Here is a 23,882-nt window from a genome sequence, read left to right as displayed (position 1 = left end):
TTCCCTTTGACGCATCTCGAATTCACGCTGTTCCTCGGGTGTCGCAACTGTGCGTTGCCCACCAATAGCGATGTCGCGACAACAATGAAATCAGTTAATAAGCTGGTTATTATATATATGAAAGGCTAGTGACGTCACTCCTCACATCGCAAGCTGCCGTCGCCGGGGCAGCTTGCGCAACATTAATCTTTGATGGCAAACGTATGCGGGGAGTGGTACGTACTTCGCATTGTTATCAGTAGCGCCTTATCATAAGCGATGTGGTTCGCATGCTTGTTTTGTGCTTGTTCTTTATTTAAACGAATGCTGTACTATATGTTGTATGCGCGATACCAAAGAATGTGTGCAATTTTCGCTTCAATCGCTACAGGTTCTTTCTTATTCGCTGGAGGCTTTTTTTTTCTTTGAGGACGACGCCACGAAACATTCCTACCAACTAGAGGCTAACAGCTTCACTGTAAAGGTTTGCCCCATTTGGAGCTTATCTTGTCCCCTAACAATAATCTCATCTGTCATGCATGCCTTTCCGTTGTATACCGCTGTGCGCGCCTGGCACTTCAGGTGCACGAACGGCCTGTAGCGCTGTGATCATCAGCGGGACATAGCGTTCTTGATAGGAAAGTAGCGAGCGCTCAACGTTAAAGAAATGAATTACACGCAAGCTAGATAAAGATTATTGCTGGGGCACAAGGTAACTTACAGAAGGTGTAACGTTTGTAGAGGGAATCCTTTGTTAGTTTTTTTCTTACCTGTCATCTTTTGATCAGCTGCTTGGCCATTTTTGCCATTCACCAGGTCTCGACTGCAAGTAATGCAAATTACAGTGCAACCTTGAATTGAGGTGAGAAATCAAGTGCGTTGACGTACACAGAGTGCGAACGAATTATTAGATAGTCTTAGATTGGGTGGTTATGCTAGAGGCGGAAAGTTTTCGTTTTTATGAGGGAGGAAGGGGTTGGGGCTCAACCAGATTTTCGAACCACCTATATATATATATATATATATATATATATATATATATATATATATATATATATATATAATGATCTGGAGTTTATCGGCGCCGGCACGGTGAAGTGTGGAAGAAGAAGAAATAATTGCACTCGATCGCTGTCCAACTGCGACGGCCAATTTTACTGGTATTCTGCCAGGCGGCCTGCGGACTTACAAGAACATCCCATGGCATTTGGTGGTTATACGTGTATATATACACAAAGCCGTTTTACGGCTTTGCGAATCAAGTCTTAGGCACCATCGGTCGCCAGCCTATGTGCTTACATGACTTGAGCTTGACTTCTGTCGCTCCTGATCTCAACTACAATATCGCCTATACTCCCGTTTGCTCCATAACACGCACCGCCGCCTTCCCGTCTGGTAATGTTATGCCTATGAGTTTCGTTTCACTGTTATAGTTCAAGGCTCTTTCAAGGCTCTTTGGTTATCCGCACTTCTTTATTCATCAAATTTAGGCCCCATGGGTTAGTACTCGCCCGATGCTCTGATGAAATGTTTTCTTTCGAGGATAACGGTAAGGTTTCGAAGCCTTCTACTTACTCGGTAATTAGGTACACCACGTCAGTTTGCTCTGGAATATTCCCTTGCATTAGGTACCGCTTCAACCCTTCAATGGTGCCGTAAGCTTCCAAGTACCCGCCGTCGATGTACTTAGCAAATTCATCCATCTGTACAACGTACGAAAACGCCAAAGAATCTCTCGTAAGCAACACTGTTTTCTTTATTGCAGTAGACTAGTCGCTAGTAAGTAAGCGAAATTTTTTTTAATGGCAAACGAAGCCAGCGCGTTCTTTCCTGCTCATCCTTGTATAAAAACTAGTTTCAAAAATAAACGTAAAACACACGTAATCATGGAGTTTCACATTTCTAAAGATGCACAGTGGGCTACTATATAGGTACGCCATAATGAGAGTTTCGGTTGTATTTGTACCGACGCGCCAGGGTCGTTTACTGTGCATTAAAAAGTTGTGAACCACAATTTTTGCACTTGGCCCACTTCGAAATGTAACAATCGCTGCCAGTAGTCGAACCCGCGACTACGAGTTCACTAGCAGAGCGGCGTAGCGAATGAGTCACCGCGGCGGGTCTTCGAGAATGAAGATGGCACTTCTACAAGGAATGGGTTACATTTTTGTAAATGAATGAATACGAAATAAAGATTGATAAAGATTGGACTCAGCCTTGAAGCTACATGAATCTGTCTGGCCAGTGTCGAAGCATAGTTGGGCAAGCCAAAAAATCCAGAGCACGCCCCATTAACGCTTTCACTATTTACGCAATTTCACGGGATGCCAGCTCCAAGTTTTGATACCCGAACGGGACACTTAAGACTGAGAAAGCCTGATCACGAGGTCGTGTGTACTCCTCCGACAAAAACATGCCGTTATTTATGACTCAAAAATAAATGCGCTGCACACGGTATACCCAAGTATACCCAAGGATGATGAACAGAAACTCCTGCGACTGCGTTCACAAAGGCGTGAATGCAGTAGTGAATATTTACGCAATACTGAGTCCCTTACATGCTTCCATAAGATGCGAAATTGTCAACGGACCAATTCATGGTTCTCCCAGTGCCAAAATGAGTGAATAGTAAGTACGCTTTCGTGCTGTAAACCCCATATCAATTTTCCGCAACAAGCACGCAGTTTTAATCCAGAGGTAGAAAATGTGAAACTAGTTTCGAATGACCTGATTGCAATTATATTATTGTCATCTCTTCATCTTGGATGCGGGAACACATTTGGCGTGCTTTCGCAGCTACTGCATTTGTTTCATTGCTTCATGTTTAGTGCACTCACCAAGCTCCTGGTAACCCCTACGATCCTGAATCGAATTCGAGGGTTGATGATGCCATGGTACCGGAGATTTACCTGAAACAAAATTACAAGATAATTCTGATAAGCGATGCATGCAAAGGGAGCTGAACATACATGGGGTATTGCCACATTGAATATGATGCAATCTATCCCTGCTCTTATAATTATTTAGGGCCCTGAGATAGCACGCCTTTCTTTTGGCAAGCGACAGGGATCACAAATCTGTTACTTTTGTTAGTCCCGCCGCAAGAGCGAAAGCAGAAAGTTTGGCGCATTCGTCATGTGTTTACACTACAAGAACAAATAAACGCTAAAATCTTCTTTTGTGAAAATGTATTAATGGGGTATGTTGTGTGTTTATGTGTTGTCGCGTTGGGTACGTATGCATATAAAACCGTGAGCTAATGGGAGTGTTGTCCGCCTATATTCGGTACTTTCGGTTCTTTATGAAACCGCACCTGTTTATGCGTGTTCGCACATTTTGATGTACAATTGTGTGCTGCTTGCTGCACCCATGTGAAAGATCTTGTATGTGTTCTGGCGCTTCGGCCGCATGGATTGTTTTTCGCTGCTCTTAGCGGTTTCACAAATTGTTTGCTATGCGACGAGGAATCGTCGGTGCTACCTGAAGGCACCGAACTCTTCTGTAAATTCATGCAATTAAAAGATACTAACTGTACCACACTAAATTACATTTTTGCGAGATGTCTTTCCAACGAAGCTGGTTGAAAATTCTTGGACACTAGTGTAATGAAAGTACAGCATCGACGATGTTGAAGTACGGTGACCGCGTTTTCCCACAATTAAAGAATAAAGAAAAATCACAGTTCGCGCATGTCACTGCTTTGTTCTTCAAATGAGTTTCGAATGCTTCAAATGAGTTAAATATGGGGCACAAAGGAATTGCTAGCAATACCTTCGTTCGTACAGCGTGGTATCTCAATGCAATTTACATAACCAGAACTGAAATGGTGTCTTTTGTTATTTTATTTGGCTCTGCGTCACTGTTCGGTGTTCGACAACAAAGTAAACTCACAGCGTTCATCATCACCGCCATATAGGTGATCAACTCGTCGTCTGTTTGATAGTGGGATTGATGCTGTTGGTCTGATATTATAGTAGTCTCCACAACGAATTCTTCAGGTAGTCTTCTTGGCGATACAGGTCCCGCAGCGTGGAGGTCTGACAAATAATAAATCATGAAGTCGCACAGTGAAATGTAATAACGAGTATACGTGAAGCCACAGCCTGTGCTAATGACTCTCGGTCTCGTCGCAAGTGCGTGTGGGAATTGCCCAAAATAAAAAAAAACATACCGGCGATAGTATTCATGACGCTGCAAGACTTTAAAAATATGACTGGATCATGGTTACAATGAATCCAAGCCTTTTGTGCCTTAAATTCGTAGAGCCGTATGACCTAGTAGCAGTATGCTGTTGAAAATCTGAAAGGTTCAGTTATTACTTATGAAAAGCCTACAGAATGGCGATATGTTTAACACATAAACAAATTACACCAGCTGTTTCAATGCTTTGAAGAGATAATGTGTGTAGCTCGTTTAGTTCAGCATTTCGTACGCTGATACATCTTTTAACACCCACTACTGCTGTTAGAGGACGTCATATAACACGACTCGTGCATTTTACTCTGGCTAAAACACTCGCGAGCACATCAGCTCGAAGCGCACCATGTAGTACAGTCTTTTACAAAACAGACTTTAACGAAGTCAACGTTGAAGTCTAGACTTCAACGCCAGAGCACAAGCACAGCACAGCACACAACCAACCTTAGCTGTCCCATGAGATCACAGTGACATTTTCGAGATGTTTCGGAGCTGTGCTGCCTCTGTTATTTCTTTCTTTTTTTGCACAAACAAAATAGTGGCAACGATACCGTTAGACAGGTGTCAAAATGCGCGAGAACCTTATCATGAACAGAAGGTGCAAGGTAAATCTTTTTGCAGCGACACGACAGCCTGAGGTATACCTTTTTCAGCTTACTAATGCTAGCTGAAATGTCGTGAGTGTCACCATTTCTTCCGACTTTCATGACGAAGTGCCAAGACAGTGCAACAACGTTAAGTAAAGCTTTTTTTCTAATGCGTGATTTTCTATGGTCATGTCAGTAAATAAGTAATAATAATTATTTAGTGATCATAATTGAAAAGTCACGAAATAACATTTAGCTACCCACTTTTACGGCACATGTTACAATTGCTCAACTTCGCTGGTCAGTGCTGAACACTTTTACATTTTTTAGAAGCACTAGTGCGGAGATAACCTTTCGCTAAATTGCAGCGGTCACTGGCGTTCTCCTTGTTGTTTCACGAGACTCGCCCATGCACACCGTGTGAAGGGTCTACGCGGAACATAAACGCATTTTACGTCAAATTTTGAGGGCGAATATGGCGAAGTAGAGGCCAGACTCGGTATTCCTATTTAGGGCACCCGCCTAAAGCACTGACCTACCACGGATTAACTTCTTAAACTAAACCTGGTTTTGCAGTTGATAATTAAGTAAATGATTACTAACCTCTGATTTAATAAATAGTAAACCATTGGTTACTACAGACGTAACGAAACTTTATTCGCATGGTTCTGAAAAGCTAAACGGAAATATTTGCCTTTAGCCAGGCCCCTTAAGACAATTTGAAATTTCTTTTAAATGAAGAAATAAAGAAAAAAGAAAAAAAAAGAATTACTGAAAGCCTTTCACCAAGCTTGTCGCATGAGAAAGGCTGATTGTCGTAAGGCCAAATTGTGAAACTGTTTGCTCATTTCCTGAGCCTACGTGAGGGGCCCTTCACGCCTTCATATCGCGAAATATCCATAAGTGTAGCAACAGTAACCCGAAAGCTTCTTTCACCTGCTCTCACAAAAGGAGAACCCACTCTGCGACATCCATGAGTCACACGCAAACGCTTTTAATAATCAGTACAAGGTCTGGGATCGAATCCCGGCGATGGCGGTCGCAACACCCGTGTACTTAGACTTAGGTGCGGCTTTGGTGCAGGTTAAGAGGCCCAGGTTGTCCAAATTTTTGAAGTCCCCAACTACGACGTGCCTCATAATCAGATCGTTGTATTAGCACGTAAAACCCTATAATTGTTCTTTAATCACTACAATTAAAGAAGTATATCATTGATTTTTTTTATGAAGCAGAAACACAAAGACGCATGCACGCATTTTTCATATTTGTTGAAGTAGTGCCGCAGAGGAGCGCAACTAGAATCGATAGAATCACCTGCGTGCCTTTGTCGTCCACAGCACGCCTGCATCCATAAGTGTTTTAACGAAATTTTGTGACATTTCACGGAGATAACGGTACATAGAAAGAAAATATGCGGATCCAGCGCACGTGTTGGAATCTGTCGGAAACGAAGCTTTCGTGAAGTGGTTATGAAAATGCTCGAAAAGTGAATGCGATGCGCAAAATGGTCTTTATAGTATACTATTCCACGTGTTATTTCATGCAATGCTTATGTCTACGCTCCGTACCAGCCACAAGTTTAATGTGATGCAACGTTTCTGTTTATGCGCTATACGGCTTTCCCAATTTATGCCAAAAATGCTAACAGCAGCTCATGCTAATGGGCACTGCGAGACGTCGACGAAGTGATGCCACGAGAACAAAGATGGTGTTCGTCGAGGGAAGGATGGGTGAGAGCAGATATAGTTTGAGAGAAGCAAGGCCGTACGCCAAGGGCCGCGCCACGCCACCTGCCTGCAAGAGATGCAGGGACCCCGAGACTCTGGAGCACCTTCTCTGTGCCTGCCTATCCTTGGTGCAGGGACGCTCCGTAGTGACCAACACTTCCAGCGGGCACAGAGACTGACCTGTTGTTCCCGGTGTGTCCCCGACTTCCTGCGCTCCTGTAGGTTACAAATCCCCTGGAATAGACACCCTGTGAACGCCCGCTACAACGCTGGCCACTTTACTGAAGACTGTCAGCTGTCGCGTGTAGTGGAATGGAGTGTATTAGGCCACATCCTCCCTCTTTCTCTATCATCTTTCACTTTCCACTCCCTCTTCCCTGACGACACTTCGCCGTGCTCCCTCACGGCTTGCAGAATCATGCGTCTTTCCTTTCTTTAGATCACTATCCTCAAGGCGCAAAAGACACGGGTGAGGATGACTAATAATTTTCCCGTTCCATTCATGCATCTGACGGGCATGACGGGTGCTGCAGAAAGCGTGCACATGCTTTCGCTCGAACGTAGTCTTGCGCGCACACGGTATGCGACTTGAGGCACGCGTCTATTGGGCAACAGAGCAGCAGCCACGGTCAAGGAAGTGCGTAAGGGTTCGCAAAAGGCTCACTCACACTAGGTTGACCCGACACCAATTTCGGTCTGCCGACTGTCGGTGACAGCGTTTTTTTCCTTCGTGTCGGCGCCTCTGCCACACTGTACAGACGCCGACAATCTGCCGACGGTCGGCGGAGAGCTCGGCGTCGGTACAGTGTGACAGAGAGCGGTGTCGGGTCGGCCCAGTGCGAAAGCTTCGCTTGAACGAGCACGTGACGTTGTCTGGCGATACTGGAACGTCGTTGTTCAAGGAACCCTCTTGTGAAACGCCTTTTCTTCGTTCAAGCCACGCCTGCGTCTCCCCGCTTGGCCAGCAGCGGAAGATAGCGGGAATGCGCAGTCGAGCAACCCGTGGGCAAGCAGGCAGGTGAAGCACCCGTCCAGGCCGAAAAGTGCGAAAAAAAAGGGAGCATGAACGTTTGCTTCAGGGCTGTTTTACGAAAAGGAATCACCCAGGAAGGTTCACTAAGCGTGCCAGATAAATAAGCTTCCAAAATTGACGAAAAGCGACCGTAGTGTAATGAATAATCTCGGCCATTTTGCAGGTGGGGAGCAAGGAAAACAGGCTGAATTGTCTGCGCCCTGTGGCAGGTGCGCTTCTTCATTGATTCAGCAAAAAACTTGAGGTGGCTGCTATTTTCCTAAATTTTATTTACCATTTCGGCCAAGAAGATATACCATTTTTTCTTTAGCTCGCGCATTTGTTCTACAAATAGGGCAAAAAGAGAAAACATTGAAGCATACTTACTTGTCGGCCACATTGGTGCCATACTTTGTAAAGGTGCTTCGTCATTCAGAGCTGCAGAAATAAGTATGTTGTTCCTGAGCAGCTCGTAATACGGAAGTTGGCAATTTGAACATTTGTGCCTATTATTTTTTAAAGTAAGCTTTTTACCTTAAATAATATTTATTACATGAAAGACGACTATCATAATCCTTCCTAAGACTTAATTATAAAATCATAAACGCTAGCTTGCGTTTGTCATGAGCGGCACACTACGAAGATCGACAATCCACACAGTGTCGTAGTTAATGACTTTGTACAGTGGCTTTACAACCAGGCGGGCTAACTTAGGTGACAAATATTCCAGCATGGCTAGCATAAATATCTGTCCGCCGTAATAAATTTCTATCTATAAAAAAGGTAATACAGTTGCTGATTATATTGCGTTGAATTTGTATCCTTTTTAAACAAAATTTTGTAGTTCTTGCTGGAATTGAACAATGCCCCCGCGCGTTGTTCTTTATCGTAGATTTTATATCCAAAGTCATTTTTCTTGTTTTGTTAGCTGTTTAATTCCTGTGTTGATATAGCCGTCCCTTCATGTAAATTGGTGGCTATAGATGCTCTGGTTGGTAAAAATACTGTTGAAGTCCAGGGAAACAGTGTAAAATAGACGAGCAAATTATGCTGCAAAACGTACCTGTTCTTGCAAGTTCATCGTCGGTTTCTTGCACTTCATATATGCGATGAAGCACGTGACCTTGTGATGAGCGCTCGCCTTGTGGTACGGGCTTGATTCTAAGCCTATTGTTAATGATGCCTTCCTGTTAGGGAGAGTTATTATAGAACAATTCAAGACAAATGTAAGACAGAATCCACTTGCAGAAGCTAGAGCAAACTAAACGTGCAAAACATGTTTAAAAAAATGTAGCCGCAGGGGTTTTATTGCATGTAACAAAGGAGGAAACGACCGTAACTAACACAAGTTTTTTTGAGCATTGATAAAAATAAGAAATGGTTGGCGTTTGTCTTGCACGACAGCCTTAGACACACGGCCCTGCTAAACCGGTGGCTGTTGCTTCTGGTGCTGAGCTCGACTTCGCGGGACGTGTTCTCGGCCGCAGTGGCGGCAGTTCAATAGGGTCGATTAGCAAGAACATTCGTGCATTTGGTTTTAGATTCCATGACTCATTCCAACGTTAAATCTTCAAAACTTTTCTACCTCCATAAATAGTTATTTTAATGGCCGAATTAGGCACAGGTACACTAATGAAGTTTCCTAGGTCTAAAAATACGCACAAAATGAAATGTTATTCAGCAAACTACAAAGCTGAGAGGCGCGGAAGTCAGACGTTGCCGAGTGCACCGTGATCGCGTAAGCAGTAGTGTAGTGCCAGATTTCGTGAAAGTCGGCAGCGCTTGCTAACAAGTGATATCCTATTCTGAAGGTTGCGAAAATTAATGCGTGTGAATAAAAGAGAGTGACCGTGAATCTCTGGTATTGCTTGCTGCAGCTCGTCAGTGCTGTTCAGTGCACAAAGAAAGATTTGTGCGTAAACTTACGTGTCATTAATGCTACCTTCATTGTGCCTGGAACAATTTAAAAAAAATTTTTACATCATAAACCCAGTTTACAAGTAATCAATTCCAGCTTATTTACTAGTTTACTTATAAAGCAACTGTGATTGTATCACATATCTGCAATACTTCGCGCATTGCGTTTAGTCCCCAAAAAATTCTTCACACTGTTAACGCTTGTTTGAACCTGCGTGCAGGACGTGCTGTGAAGTTTCTTGCGGGTGATGGTATTTCCACGGCACTGCTATTTGTCCAGTGATACTTCAGATGTCAGTGCTTTTACGCTCGGTAACTTACAACTTTCACGATTCCATCTTTCTGCAGCACAATTAGTGATGATTGGTGGCGCTTGTCATGATACAGCTTTTCTTGAATGGAAGATGTGTCCACCTGCACAGTCATGTCAATAAAATAAACTGAACTGCAGTGAAGAAATTGGAACATGATATATGCTTAAGTCATCACCTAAAAAATTTGGCGGCCTCTGATGCTACTCTTTTGTGAGGGATGTGTGAAGGCATTACCGGTGTCTCCCTTGGTCTCTTTATGCCACTCGTTTGTGTTTTACTTTGTGGTTTGTGCTATTCCTTGTCTACGCTATATGGACTTATTATGGCTTATATGCACCATACTGAAGGAACACAAATGGTAACATATGCCCCACGCTGAAGTGCCACATCGGACACAGGTACTCAAACGTACATCTGACACAATATTTTTTTCACTGTAATGCCAGTCCATTAACAATTATACTTGACGCTCGTTTTACAGATATATTCAGTTCAGTTCGTTTCAGTTTGTGCTGATGAGGATTTCTTTTGGCATACCCTTTGAAATCGGGCGGCGACAAATAGTTACAAGGCCTGCTATAGCTCATCAGTTATTACTACATCTATTGCAGCCTATCATTTAGCCTAACTGTCCTCGATCTCTTCAGTGAAATATTTATCTCAATGCTGTACAGTTGCTTATGCCTGCAACAAACCTGGTTATATTGATGCCTTACCTACTTTTTCTCAAGAATACTCTAAACGTCTCTTGCTTATCTCGACCGCTGCCCGTTTTATGTTCTCGCCTGCTTCGAATCGAAGGTGGACGTTACCTACGAGTCTCACTGGTTTAATGTGCTTTAACAAACTGGCTTTCTTCACAAACTCTTTCCATCACAAACTCAGAAGCCACACAAAACTACGCCGCTTAGTTTATCACCTCACAATATTAAAACTTCTTTCTGGGCGAGTTGGTGCATACTTGACATAAAAATTGTTACAGCGCAAACACATGCAACCACAAAGTATGAAGGACGGGACACAAGCGCTGCAAACACAGCGCTTGTGTCCCGTCCTTCATACTTTGTGGTTGCATGTGTTTGCGCTGTAACAATTTTTATGTCACCTTACAATACTCGCCAGAAATCAGCGTCACAAGTCTAAATCTATCCCTTTCTCTCCCGGCACTTCAGTCGGGTCGTCATAATGGCCGGCTGTGTTTTCGTCATGGCGCGCACTATCATCCATCTAACCGAATATCATTGCGTTTAAATCACTCCATCCGATCGCATGCATATCTGGCCGGGCACCAACTTTTGCAACCTGCTTTGTTCTTGGCGCTATAACTATGTGGAATTGACTACCCAACTATATAGTGTCATGTGAAAGTAAATCATTCAGAAAAAAAAATTGGATCATCATTTTACACCAACCACAACTTGAGCCTTAATTGCATATCTTATTTTCGTTGCTTTGTTTAATAGATTTTAGCTACTAGTACTCGTTTTCTTTTACAACTGTATTAGACTGTGTTACAACCGTACTCACACTTATGCTTTAATATTGTACGCACTACCCTCATTGAACATTGTTATGTGGACATGTGTATCCTAAGTTGTCTAATAGCTTGGGTCACTTGATATACGCTCGTGACATGTGGTTGCATCGTGGTCATTTTATTGCCGTAATTCCAGGTTATGTCGTCGCCGCCACGTCATCATCCTTATACTATCATCATGCATTCGTTCTCATACCGTCGCCGTGAGGCCGTCGCGGTCCTTCACCGTTGTCGCTCAAGTTTTACAATTGGACTCTCGTCATGTCGACGTCGTCACACCATCGTCGTTGCGCACTCGTCGCCATCTAATTATGACCGTACGATTGCTATGCCATTGGAGTCATTGCGTCTTCGTCATACAGTAGGCATCGTGCAATCGTTTTCATATCTTCGTCGTGATGCCGTCGTGCTTGTACTTTCATCGTCATTATAACTTCGTCATGCCATTGTCATGCCATCGTCGCCGTGGCGTCGTCGTCACGCTGATGTCTTGTTATCGTTATCACTTCAGAAACATGATCCCATCGTCGTCATGCCGCCGTCGTCATGCCGCCGTCGTCATTACGCCTTTGTCATTATTTGACGTCGTTTTTTCTTCATTCTGCCATAATCACTTGTCATTAAACCGTGATTATGCTGCCCTTGTCATGCCTTCGTTGTCATTGCGACATTGTTACACAATCGCTTTGATGCATTCGTTATCATACTGTCGTCGTCATAATGTGATCGTCCCGTCGTCGTCGTGCGCTTGTTGTCATCCCATTGCACTCAAGCCGTCGTCGTCACGTTGCCCTCGTTGTACCATCAGCATAATTTCAGTACCATCATTTTATTGTCGTCGTACTGTCATCACACCATCTCTGTAGTTCCATCGAAGTCATTCCTTCTTGGTCATTCTGTGATCGTCACTGCGTCGTTGTCATGTTCACTAGCGACCCTGGCAAGCGAGTGCCATATCAAACTGTGGCTGTACCGGAGACAGTGTACATCACATGCAGCCAAACCAGCGGAAGTCTCAGAATGGCCGCCACAGATCTTAAATCAACTTGACTTCAGCAATACGGTATGTCAGTACATTGATTGCTAATCGTATTATCGTCGACAGTCATTGCTAGATGGGCTCTGCTGTAATTTTTTCTGCTGCCTTACTTTCTTTACTCATTATTATGCGATTAAGACTATACACCCTGATCCCTTCCCAATCGCATCTCGTTTTTAAAATTCGCTGCATAGTGTGTTGTGTACACTAACTCAGATGCAGCCCCCCTTTTTTCAAGTGTCTCGTTTTTTTTAGCCAGCGATTCAGCGCGACCAAACTTTAGGCTCGTGCCAACTAAGCTGGGAGTTCTTATGAGCCTGGCTGGTTCCCCCGGCTTCTTCTTCCCACACAGGCACGTGCTGCATCTCAGCATTTTTACCCCCTCTTCATTTTGCGCCAACCCAGCGCGCGCGTCGCCTCCTTTTCGCTCTCTCGGCGGTGGAGCAGTTATTTCTGGATACAAATATCACTGAGGTCCGGATTCCTTGCCAATAAAAACGTTTTCTTGAAAAACCACACTGCGTTTGCGGTCAATGGGGCGAGTAGAAGCAAAGCGACAAGAAATCGCACTTCGTAAAGGGGGTGGCCAAAGATGGTTATAATTTAGAAGACTCCTAGACGTACTTTCTAGATATTTTTGTTTTTAGAGCGCAGCTCTTAGGCGCCCGTTCCTGCAGGGAGCTTTGGCGTTCCCGGCGTAAACGAGCGAACGAGCACAGCGAAACATGAGAGCGAACGCGGCGCCCAGCGGGGGATGAAAAAAGCGGCGGCGAGAGAGAAGAGGTGCTAGGAGGAAAACGGAGATAAGGGTGCAGCGGAACCATGAGGCGGAAAGCGCAGGAGGAGGGTTTGGCGAAAGCGTGAGAAGAAAAGCGTAGTGTGGTGACGGTGGCTACGAGATAGCGCCAGAGTAGCGCGCGTCTTCTGTGAGGTTTGTCGGCCGCGGCTTCTGTGAATCACGCCCACGAGTCACCTACGCGCTGGCCCGACACGCTGGCTCTCGCGATCTTCAGATTAGAGAGGCAGCAGGGCCACACTTCGCTACGTTTGCTACGTGCCGCACGAGATGGATCGTCCACGCCAGCCGATATATCGCTATATAAAAACACGTATATAGCTGCACTCAACTTTCGCATTAGGGAGTACCATAATCTCCGGTTAATGAAAAAAAAATTGACAGCCGTAGTGCGTATTACTACAAAGGCACATATGCATCACACACAAAATACAGTAAGCGCTGTCGACTGGATTTTTCTCGAACTAGAATAACACTTATACCTGAATAAGTACAGCCACAAACATGAGACATGTCTGCACCAGAGAAGCAATGCAACACGAAACTGCATACAATGTTTTTGAAAATAAAGAACTGAAGTAACAGCGTGGTAGTGAAACACGTGCATTACATTAGTTGAAGTGTTTTCTAGTGCCATATACTTTTGCCTTCTTCGTATGAGGTATCAAAACAGATATGTGTTGAAATAGTTTCCTGCTTTTTTCTTCTGGGAAATTACAAAGCAAAATATTTTGGAATTGAAAGCTAGCGATGAAATCCTTATTTAAGAAATATATAGACTTGGTCATCACGGTGTCTCATCGTATCCTCCGCGAAACATTTTTTTATTAAGCCTGGTTTTCGGCAAATAAAATATATTGGAACAAACAAACAAACAAACAAACAAACATTGTTTCATGCAAGAAGTCCAATGGCGAGTGGAGGTATGGCTCATAAATCTCGAAACACTTTGTGGTTAGCAGCACAGCCCACATCATTCGGCTAGTACCATTCACTCATTGAGTTGTCGGGAAATACTGAGAATCGCGCACTTTACCAAGAAGGAGCTGAAAGGAAAATGTGTAGGGAGCCCTTCAAACAAATGTGAGATCAGAAAACGGGAGAAATACAACTGTTTAAGGCGTGAAAAAAATGTGCATTTGTTTGTCTTTGAGAATTCAAAGCGTACGTTCAGTGTGTCAAGTGCGAGGACGATATTTGGTTGCCGCCTCTTCAATGCTGAAAAAAGGTGCTAAGACAATTTTTTTTTCATTACACATGTCATGCAGAAGTATTCACACCCAGGTGCTTTCGCTTTTGGGTCATAGCAATAAAGCAACTGGAATAAACTGCGAAACAAACTTGTTTAAGCAATCTTTCCATCTATTTGCACGAACCACACAGCAATATAATAGTATACAATCACGTATATATTGCTACATCATGTGATACATTCCCTATCTTGTTGCAAGTGTGCCTCTAAACGTGCTGTGCTGATGATGTTTGTGTGTTAGCGTGTCACTGTTGCTTTTTGGCTTATAACAGCGATTTCTACATTTTATCTACCCTTACTATGGATTACAATTTGGCGTTGTTGATAGAATTGGAATAACCGACCGACCGACCGACCGACCGAGCGACTGTCAGTCATATAACACGAGCGGCCCCAGGAGACAGCTAAAGGTGTGAATCTGCCCACAGTACAGGGAAGTTATCGCTGAAAATGACGGTGAAAAGTTCACTTATCCCTGCGAACGTCTCAACGCCATCGATGGAGTAAAGGCCATCGCGCGAAGAAGCTTGAATTAAACTATGCTTGTTGAAAGTTCAGGGCACAGAAAGCTCAGGCTTGAATAAAGGCCGGAAGCCAGGGCTAAAGATCGGGACAGACGTCATCGCGACGTCCAGTGGCTTGGTGCAACCACCATGGCAAGGTAGTTTTAAAACGAGGCCGAATAAGTCGTGTCATGTCACTTCCAAGCGTTGTCACTGAAGTTGACAGACATATTAATGGAAGCGTAATGAATAACGTCATCGAATATGTTTCAAGGCTATATCGTGGTTTCCGTATTAGTGACATTATATGAAATAGTCCCTGTCTAATTAAAGTTGTCTCATAGTCATTATAGGAATTTATATTGAGATGCGCAAGATAAGCTAGAGAAGCTGCGGCGTTTTGATGTGGCTGTACAAGAGAGAACTGTTCACCCCTGTGACAATTCATGTATACCCTGCCCTTATGCAATACCCCGCAAGGGCTCTTTTATGTAATAAAATGAAATTAAATGATAACAAACGCGCGGTAAAAACATTGTGTACTATTTAACGTTCTTGCTCATTTCGCTGGTCAATTCCTTCTTCACTGTGAATAGAATGTATTTAGAGTAAAATTACGCTGACGACTGAGACATTGCTTCGCTACACTATACCTTTACAGTTCCACACCGTTATTGCAGCCATTGTTACTCGGAGCTAATGACTTTGTGCTTGATGACCGAGTGGCACAGCCTAAATTCAACATAACATGGCTTGTGAGGTTATATTTTGTGCACACTTCCTCAATTTCAAGAATACCTTTAATCTACATTAGAACCGCAATTATTCGGGTTCGAGATTCATTGAATGCCATTTTCTGCACAGTTTTATTGTTGAACCTCCCATTGATATTTTTTTAAATTTCAGGGCGGGAACTTCGAATATTATGGGTTCTAAACTGTAATATTGTACGCCTTTTCTGTCGCGTGCGCTACTGAACAGAGCCATACCGACTATACGTACCGTTTTCACTTGTTTTTCGTATTCACTGCTCGTAACCATGAGCAGTTTCTCCGCTAATACCGTGCTTCTTTCAAGATTAAGTGTAAGCCGTTCGTTCAGCCGAAGGACCAAATTGTCCGTGTGTGTACGTTCTTGCACAATGGCCGGATAGACTAGCGTTTCACTTTCTGTTCGAGAAAGCGGAGAAGGAAAATAAACGGAAACAATTAGTTAGGTTGTGGGAGTCTCGAAAGAAGCCAAGATGTCGCTTACGAAATAACGGCTCGTATGTTGTAGCCTCCTTTTAGCACTAGGAAAACTTACCTGCATAGCAGCTGAGCACGAAGTGTGAAGCTACGACGAAGGCAATCATTTCTGACTATTTACAGCTAATTTAGATCACCTGCAAAGTACTACAACAAATCTACATTTGGAGCGAGTGTGGCATGTCGGATATATATACACGCATGGGATCTGGAGATTCCGCTATTTCATTGCCCACCACACGACGTCAAAAACTTGAAAAGTGCATGCACTAGGGGCCAGTGCGAACCGTATGGTGCAGCTGCCCTTTTAACTTGACGTTCTCTCTCGCGCTTGGCACTGAAAGGTTTCGCGTTGCAGGCGCTTGCGCATTACCAAGAGGCCACAGGTGCCAAAGGTAAGGCTTCCGCAAACACGTTCACCAGAACTACAATGCCAGATTTTTTTATTACTGGTCGTCACTTGCTCACTTGCTTTCTTACGTGTGAATCCGTTGCAAAGGTGGTTCATGACATGTTTATGGCATTTCGACCTCTTTGTAGAATTACTGGAGCCCTTTGACGCTGTCGCTCTTCGTCGCGCAGCAAGAAAGGCTTTCTGAGGCCACTGTTGGCGCTGAACATTGCACAGCTTTTGCCGCTGCCACACGATATCCCAATAAATAGCACATACAGTTACGTTCTTACTGAGACACAGGACCAGCTGCACTAACACGTGCCGCAGTAACGGCTAAGGCTCTGGTACATGGCGCTGCTTGTTATGTGCATTTGCATTTCAGACGTAGCCACGTTATAACGAATAGACCACAACATGAGGGAGGAACTATAAAAAGCCAATATTAACCCACGCCAAATAAAGTGCGGGAATTAAAATGCTTTGTGTATAGGTTTATCTTGTGTTTTTAATGATATTCGCATAAGGTGAAGGGTACGAAAGAGAAAGACAACGTGCCACTGCGTCAATCAATATCCTAGATTTATGTGATAATGGCAGTTCCGACAAGACGAAACAACACAAGTTGTCTATTTGGCCGGCGACTGCCTGCATTGTCCAATGAAAGTATACAAACAGCGGGAATGTCCTATACAGAAATAACTCTGCGTTGTAGAGAGGGATGCATGTTTCGTGCATGTAGTATAAAAGTGACATTCCGAACACTTCCACTATCCAGCGTGCGTACTTGGCCGTATTGGTCAGTCCGATGCCTCGTTGCCAATACTGTATTTCCAGGATAGCGTATATGTTAGAAGGCAGCTAAGAGTTCACAGCAGGTGGAAGAGAATATGTTGAGCAGGTTCCAGGCAAGTAAAATATTGGCGTGCGCTTGCGGCTAGCTAATTATCGCTGAAGCCTGGCACAAAGACGATCACGTGTCGTCCAAAATACACACAATCAAGACAAAAGTTTTGCTGAAAGATGGAGAATAGGATAGAAATATGAGCCCAAAATCAATCCCTTTTGCTCATTGACAGTGGTCAAACATGGGATGTCGATGAAGCGACGTTTTTTCAAGGAGGCTAGTCTTTTTATACTTCTATTCTCGTTTTCAATAGCTGTGACTTCTCTTCGTCGCGGCTATAGAAAGCCTACTGGTACTATCTTGGCTAGTTCAGTTCCTGGCTCGTTATTCGGGCCTGTGCTCCAGCCGCAGCAACCCTCTTTCCACGTTGTTTAGCTTGCTGTAGTGATAAGTAAATTTTGTTGAAAAAATAAAGTAGGATTGATAAGTTCCCGGAGAAAGTTATACATATTGTTGTTAATCTCAATAACCATTGAAGCAAATTGTGTTACCTGTGGTTAGATACACCATTTGAAGGCATGTTCGAGTGTGCTGAGTACTTTTCTTTTGTTATTGCAGACTTTGACATTTAAAATCACCGGTTACAAGGCATAAAGCGTGTCGCCGACACTTTGGCTAATGTGTGGTTAAGATTTTTTCAACGAGATCAAATCATCAAGTACAGATATCCACTCTGGTGGATCAGAGAGCGCACGATATACCGCTCTCAGACATACCACACTTTCGATGAAGCGTTGGCGAACAGGATGAACAACTGGGTCTGCATGCGCTAATTCCGTTCTCGTTTTCCACAAAGCGTGGAGGCTCAGAACCATAATTAGATCGTATGGTATATCGTCTGATGTATTTACTGGCAAGAATCGTATGTAATATGGGTCAAGGAGTAACTGCTTCTTTAATGTGCGCTGGAGCATATCCCAGTGAAACATCGGGCCCCAACAATCTAGGAATACATGCTCGATTGTTTCGGGTTTCTTGCATAAATAACAGTTGGCTGTCCAGGTTGCTCGCTGAATATTGCGGACGACTATAGTAGATATCACAATTTGTTACCTCGTTTACACAACGAAATGCTGCGATTTGCGTTCGGTTTCATCTTTCTCTGTGCTCGTTCGCTCGGTCACGCCTCCGCCGACGACAACGACGCTCGCAGCAGGAATGGGCGCCTAAGAGCTGTGCTCTAAAATGGTTTTCAAGTAAACAGGTCTCCATAAGATATCCACTAGTCCATACATAACACTTTCCGCATCCAGGAAAACCCGTCATTCCCACCCCCTCGCTCTCTCCCCTTACGTTGCCAGGACAAACCTCTTTAAATTTTCATTCTTTCCTCGAACCATAGAAGAATGGAACCTCACCCCTTTCCATCATCTGAACTCACCTGAATCAATTCAGACTCATATTACTAGTATTTCCTAACTAACATTGCTGTTTCGTGTTACATTGTTTCATTTCTTGAATTTCATATTTTTGCAATTCTGCCTTTTATACATGTACCTTTATTTGTTACCATGCCCCTGCTGCTTGGGCCACACGGCCTGCAGTATGCTGTAAATAAATAAATAAATAAAAATAAAAGAGCCAGTGTACGAAACTGGATTATAGTTGGTTTGCTAATATAATGGTGCCCTGCCGTCTAAGCTGTTCTTGCTATCATCAACGGAAGTCTTGACATTTACCAAAACTTCTGTCAAGTTTCTACGGGTTGCGTCTTTCCGTTGTGGGTGAGATAGCTGATGAACGCCTTCGGGCGCTGTTGTAGTGAGGTATTGTTATTTTCCTTGCCATATCATTTCTATTTTGCTGTCATAGTGTTGTTAAGCTGTTTTTGGCTGTATCTTGTCATGTGGTTTCAGGCGTTTATGCCAGCAGTAATGGCACATCCCCTATCGCTGACAACTGAAACCGGGGAGCCGCCAGTTTGGCATATGGGGAAAGGTAGCTATCCACACTTGCGTCAAGCGTGCCCCGGCACTTGTAGGCGTTGTTCAACTGACATCGAACGCAATGCATTTGACGAACACAAGAAACGAATGGGTGTTCTTTCCGTGCTGTTTCAATAGAACTGTGCGTGTGACTGTCATACACAACATTCCTTAAGCAGGAGATTTATCCTTTCAATGTGCTTTCCAGGAAATGTCACTGGGTCAGTAAAGGACACCCGGGTTTCCCGGGTAGCGTTCTGGAAAATGCATTGCAGGACCAGATACAGGCGTAGGTAGATTGAAAAGGCGATGAACGAGCTTTCATAAAAGTCTTAGAGCACAACACTTTGATCTTGAAGCTATTAATACCGCAACGCCTTCGAAAACAACAGTACATCGCGCGCGGTCGTTTACAAAACGCATAAAGAATTCAGCCTCCAAACTCCAATTCCTTTAAGAACACAGCATAGAATTCTTGATTGCAGCGCAAAGTGTGGTGAATGTGATTAGCAGTTTTACGCGCGTTTACGTGTAATATATTAAGATTATTCCTCAACAGCACAAGATAAGGTCATGGGACGTGAGCTTAATTCATCCCGTATCTTGTATACGTCAGCTCCCTTTTTTGCCACGCTACTTTCACCGTGGAGGCTGCTACTTTTTTGGCTACAGTAATAACTCGCCCACTATTTTACGATTCCACGCGAAATAACGGGGTGAATGATTGATTCAATATTTTAGTAACACCAAGACGTTTACAATATTTATTAGTGACTGCTTGTCAGTTTCTGTATTTGTGTGCCGTCAATAAATACAACTAGTGCGTACTCCTTGTCTCTGGGCAAAGTGCAGAATTTCATATGCGGCTTCATTTATAAATGCCTTGGGCATGACAATCTTATCCTGATGTGCTGGCGCTACCATATGTGGCAACAGTCTTGGGTTGGCACACGATCAGGGTTCACGCATATGCTCTTGCAACTTCGCGGTGCTTCTCGCCATGGTTTACGTTTACAGTCATAAATATTTGATTGCACAGTACAATAGCAAATTTTTAATAGTAATTTGCCGCTATATTTAGAAGTGGCATTTACAGAGATATATGGTAGAATCGCGTTAAACGGAAACTCAATAGACCGGATAAGTAAATTCCGATTAACGTGAGTTCCGCTTACTGAAAAAAAAAATTGCGAAGGTGCAGCACTATATGTCATACGTGCATCAGGCTCCACAGATTAAACCCTTCACTGCAACTCGGACCTCCGACCGGACTGCACCGACGCGAAGCGTCCCTCTTGTGTCGGTTGTGGCTGGGAGCTGCCTTCACCAAAGCTTATTCAGCACTAATTGGAATGGCTGGCAGTCCTGCATTTGATGTCCACGGATGTGTGAAGAACATTGACCACTTATTGTGCCACTGTCCTTCATTTGAAGCGCAAAGACAATCTACGTCCAACGCATTGAGGAAACTAGATGATCGTCCTCCGAGTGAGCACACTATACTAGAACACCGTCCCCACCGATCATCGGCTCAGAAGGCAGTGAAAGCATGCTTTCTGAGAAGGTCTCGCTTGTGCGAGCGCCTTCAACTTTGCACGTTTATATGCCCCCTCTCTCTTCCCCTTCCCCCTTCCCCCAGCGTAGCGTAGCCAAACGGACTCTTGACTGGCGAACATTCCTGCCTTTGTTACATGGCTCTATTTTCTCTCTTAACACTAATTTTAATGTGATAAGCATAAAGAAGCGAATGTATAGCAGCCCTAATTTGTCACGTGGTTTGGGCGTGCATGATGGCTACTACATTGGCCAGGCTTCACCGCTTCCGGTTTCGAGGACGTGCCAACACGACAGCTTCTTTCTCGTATTTTTCCGTGCGTTGTGCGCATTCGTGAGCAGCGAGAGAGACATCTGGGGATTTTCCTGCAAGTTATTGCTTATAAAGTGTGTTTTCCTAGCTACTACGGAGGACGGCATGCTTTTTTGTCTCGTAGGCATCGCTTAAACATCTGTGTAAACGAGATCATAACGTTCCATACAAAGTCCGTGATGCCAGAGCGGCAGTTGTTTCTCGTCAGCAGTTGTCCTGAGTCACTGTGGCTCCTGTACATAATAAAGTTTGCAGTTTCGCAGTGCGTCTTCGGCTCTCTGCCAGTGCCAGGGTCGTCGGAGACCGGAGGAACACGTGCCACATTGGCATGTTCTGTGTATGCGCCATCCGGCCATGAACGAAAATTTAAGTTTAACGTGCAAAATAATATTTTATAAGAAAACAAATTCGTAGTAACAATGTGTTATTATTATTCCGTCTGCGGCCGCTAAAGCACCTTCTACCTAAGCCAACCCTCTTCCGTTCTTTACGGCGTTTTGCTTCTCTCCCTTTGGCAGAAATTATCCGTGGTGAAGCCTGGTGGTGAAGCACAAGATAGGAGAACAACTACCGCAGATGTCACCAGGAAAATCACATAATAATGCAAATCAAAAAAAGGATTGAACGCGCTATTTGAATAAGTGAAGTCAATTATGATCTCAACACGTTGATTCAGAGTATTATCTGATGTCGCGCAATGCAGCTCGGCTAGGGACAAACGGAGGAACGCGCGCCCTCCTCCTACGGTGCTGTAGCACCCTGGGAAAGGCAGATTCCGAGAAGCGAAAGTCCTCAGGTGTCTCTCTCGCAACTCGGGCATTCCGAAAATACAAGATCGACTAATTTAGAGGCTGTGGTGCCGTTTAAACAATTTCTGTTTACTAATATGTACTGTGTTCTGCTTTCGTCTTTAGATTTCTCCTGTTGTTCTTCCTTTCCTCTTTCCTCCCCTCCTTCCTATCTTCCATTTCTGTGTTGCTGTCACCTCCCCTCAGAAGAGTAGGCAGGCCGCTTCCGGTGGCAGTTGCCAGCCTGCTCCTCGTTTTCCTTTTCCTGCTAACTGTGTATATGTGTTCAAAACAAATAATAATGATAATAATTACTGAAATTATACTTTAGGCGTTCCCACGACAAACAACTAGCGGCGACAGAACGGTATTTGTGCTAGCAATTACTTCTTTACCTAACGAAATAGACATGGGAAACCCACAGTAAACCGTAGGACCTCGGTTCCTTGTAGGTAAAATACGCAAGGTGATTGGAAAGCAGACTTTGATGATTCAAGAATTACAAAATAATTTAAAAGAAACGAATGTCTGACGTCGCATATCCAAAAGCTTTTTGGTGACGTACACCAACGGAAAGCTCTTTTCCAGGAAGTTCTGGAACATTGTGGAGACAGTGGGATTGGCAGCTCCGAGGAAACGGCCCGATTTGCTCACAAGAGCAACCGATGCGCCACGTTCCCCTTTTGGCGACGGTGCAATTATTGCGCCTACTATGATGGGACGTGAATTTATGTGTACTCGAACATTCTGCCGATCTTTCGCCTGCGTTGAGTGTGTCCGGACATGCTTCTCTTTCCTCCGTGTGGGCCACCACTATGTAAGCATACCGTGCTACTCCATCTGTGGCTAGGCGTCACACTTACAAACTGAAATTTAGTTTTCAGTATGAAAGCGAAAACACCGCCTATAACAGATTAAACTGTCTTCTGAGATAAAACTGAGATTTTCGGGCGCCTCTTCTCGTGCTTGTTCTGTAAAGCCAAGTAGCGTGTAGCGTGCCCGAAAGCTTAAATAGCTGAATATCGCAGAAGTGCATAAATAAATGTTAGTGCTCACAATCGATGTTCATGCTGTAGGTAAACTGCGAACTTCATAAATCGCTATTAGGCCTTCAGTATACCGCGATAGGCTTTGACAATTCCTCGCGCTACTCCTAGAATTTCTATGTTGTTTAGCCTTCTCTGCGTGAGCCTTAGATTTCTCCTTATACTTCGTCCTTATGTACCGGTTCACGCAAGGTAAATATACAGAACTGTATCTGGCCAATCTTCTTTTCTTATTCACTTCTTTCCCATTCCATAGACATAGTGTTTAAACTGTACCTCACCGTTCGGTGCACAGTGGTACCGTTGTCGTAATAGAGAGCTTTAATGAACTGTTCTACTAAAGGACAAAGAGATTAGGCGACAGGTTTTGTAAGCTCGCGCATTTCATGATTGTAGTTATAGCTATTTTTCCATCCTACCGCTCCCTGATATCTTTTACTCTCCTTACTAGCCTGTCCCAGTTCAAAATTGCCCGCCGGTGCTTACATTGGCCAATCTCCCGCTATTTGCCTGTAATTTTAATTTCTCTTCTTCGCAATCAACAGTTGAATACAAGGATGGCAGTTGATTACGCTGCACAAACCCCCTTTCTTGTACAGGCAGCGCACCTTTCTTGTGCACATTGGTGTATTTGTTTAAGGAAGCATAGTATGTCATAATTAAGTTTTGATCGTCTCGACCACACTGAACGCATTTAAGACCAGGTTAGAAAATAGTTAGACATTTATTGAAGGCCTCTACTCTTTACCGCCAAGGGATGAAATATTTATATATATATATCAGCGTAATAAAATAATGCCTTAATTTAGATATAGATCATGCACATACTGCCGCGGATTTTTTTATCGTGC

At 43.8% G+C, this 23,882-nt stretch overlaps 1 protein-coding gene across 1 annotated transcript in view; it reads right to left on the bottom strand.

The window, feature by feature from the left end:
- The window catches only part of LOC142564723 (venom metalloproteinase antarease-like TtrivMP_A), a 36,746-nt gene extending 20,409 nt beyond the window's left edge, over positions 1 to 16,337 (bottom strand). The window contains exons 1-9 of the mRNA XM_075675859.1: positions 16,166 to 16,337; positions 15,863 to 16,029; positions 9,741 to 9,833; positions 8,566 to 8,689; positions 7,890 to 7,940; positions 3,871 to 4,016; positions 2,817 to 2,888; positions 1,555 to 1,682; positions 750 to 802 (exon numbers count right to left, since the gene is read on the bottom strand). Of these exons, the coding sequence (XP_075531974.1) occupies positions 750 to 802; positions 1,555 to 1,682; positions 2,817 to 2,888; positions 3,871 to 4,016; positions 7,890 to 7,940; positions 8,566 to 8,689; positions 9,741 to 9,833; positions 15,863 to 16,029; positions 16,166 to 16,214 (883 nt within the window). The 5' untranslated portion in view covers positions 16,215 to 16,337. The remainder of the gene's footprint in view (positions 1 to 749; positions 803 to 1,554; positions 1,683 to 2,816; positions 2,889 to 3,870; positions 4,017 to 7,889; positions 7,941 to 8,565; positions 8,690 to 9,740; positions 9,834 to 15,862; positions 16,030 to 16,165) is intronic.
- Between the last annotated feature and the right edge of the window lie 7,545 nt (positions 16,338 to 23,882).

The sequence above is a fragment of the Dermacentor variabilis genome, chromosome 11 (assembly GCF_050947875.1).
Source record: "Dermacentor variabilis isolate Ectoservices chromosome 11, ASM5094787v1, whole genome shotgun sequence".
Lineage (NCBI taxonomy): Eukaryota > Metazoa > Arthropoda > Arachnida > Ixodida > Ixodidae > Dermacentor > Dermacentor variabilis.
The sequence above is the reverse complement of the archived record's forward strand: the minus strand, read 5'-3'. Positions and strand labels throughout refer to the sequence as shown.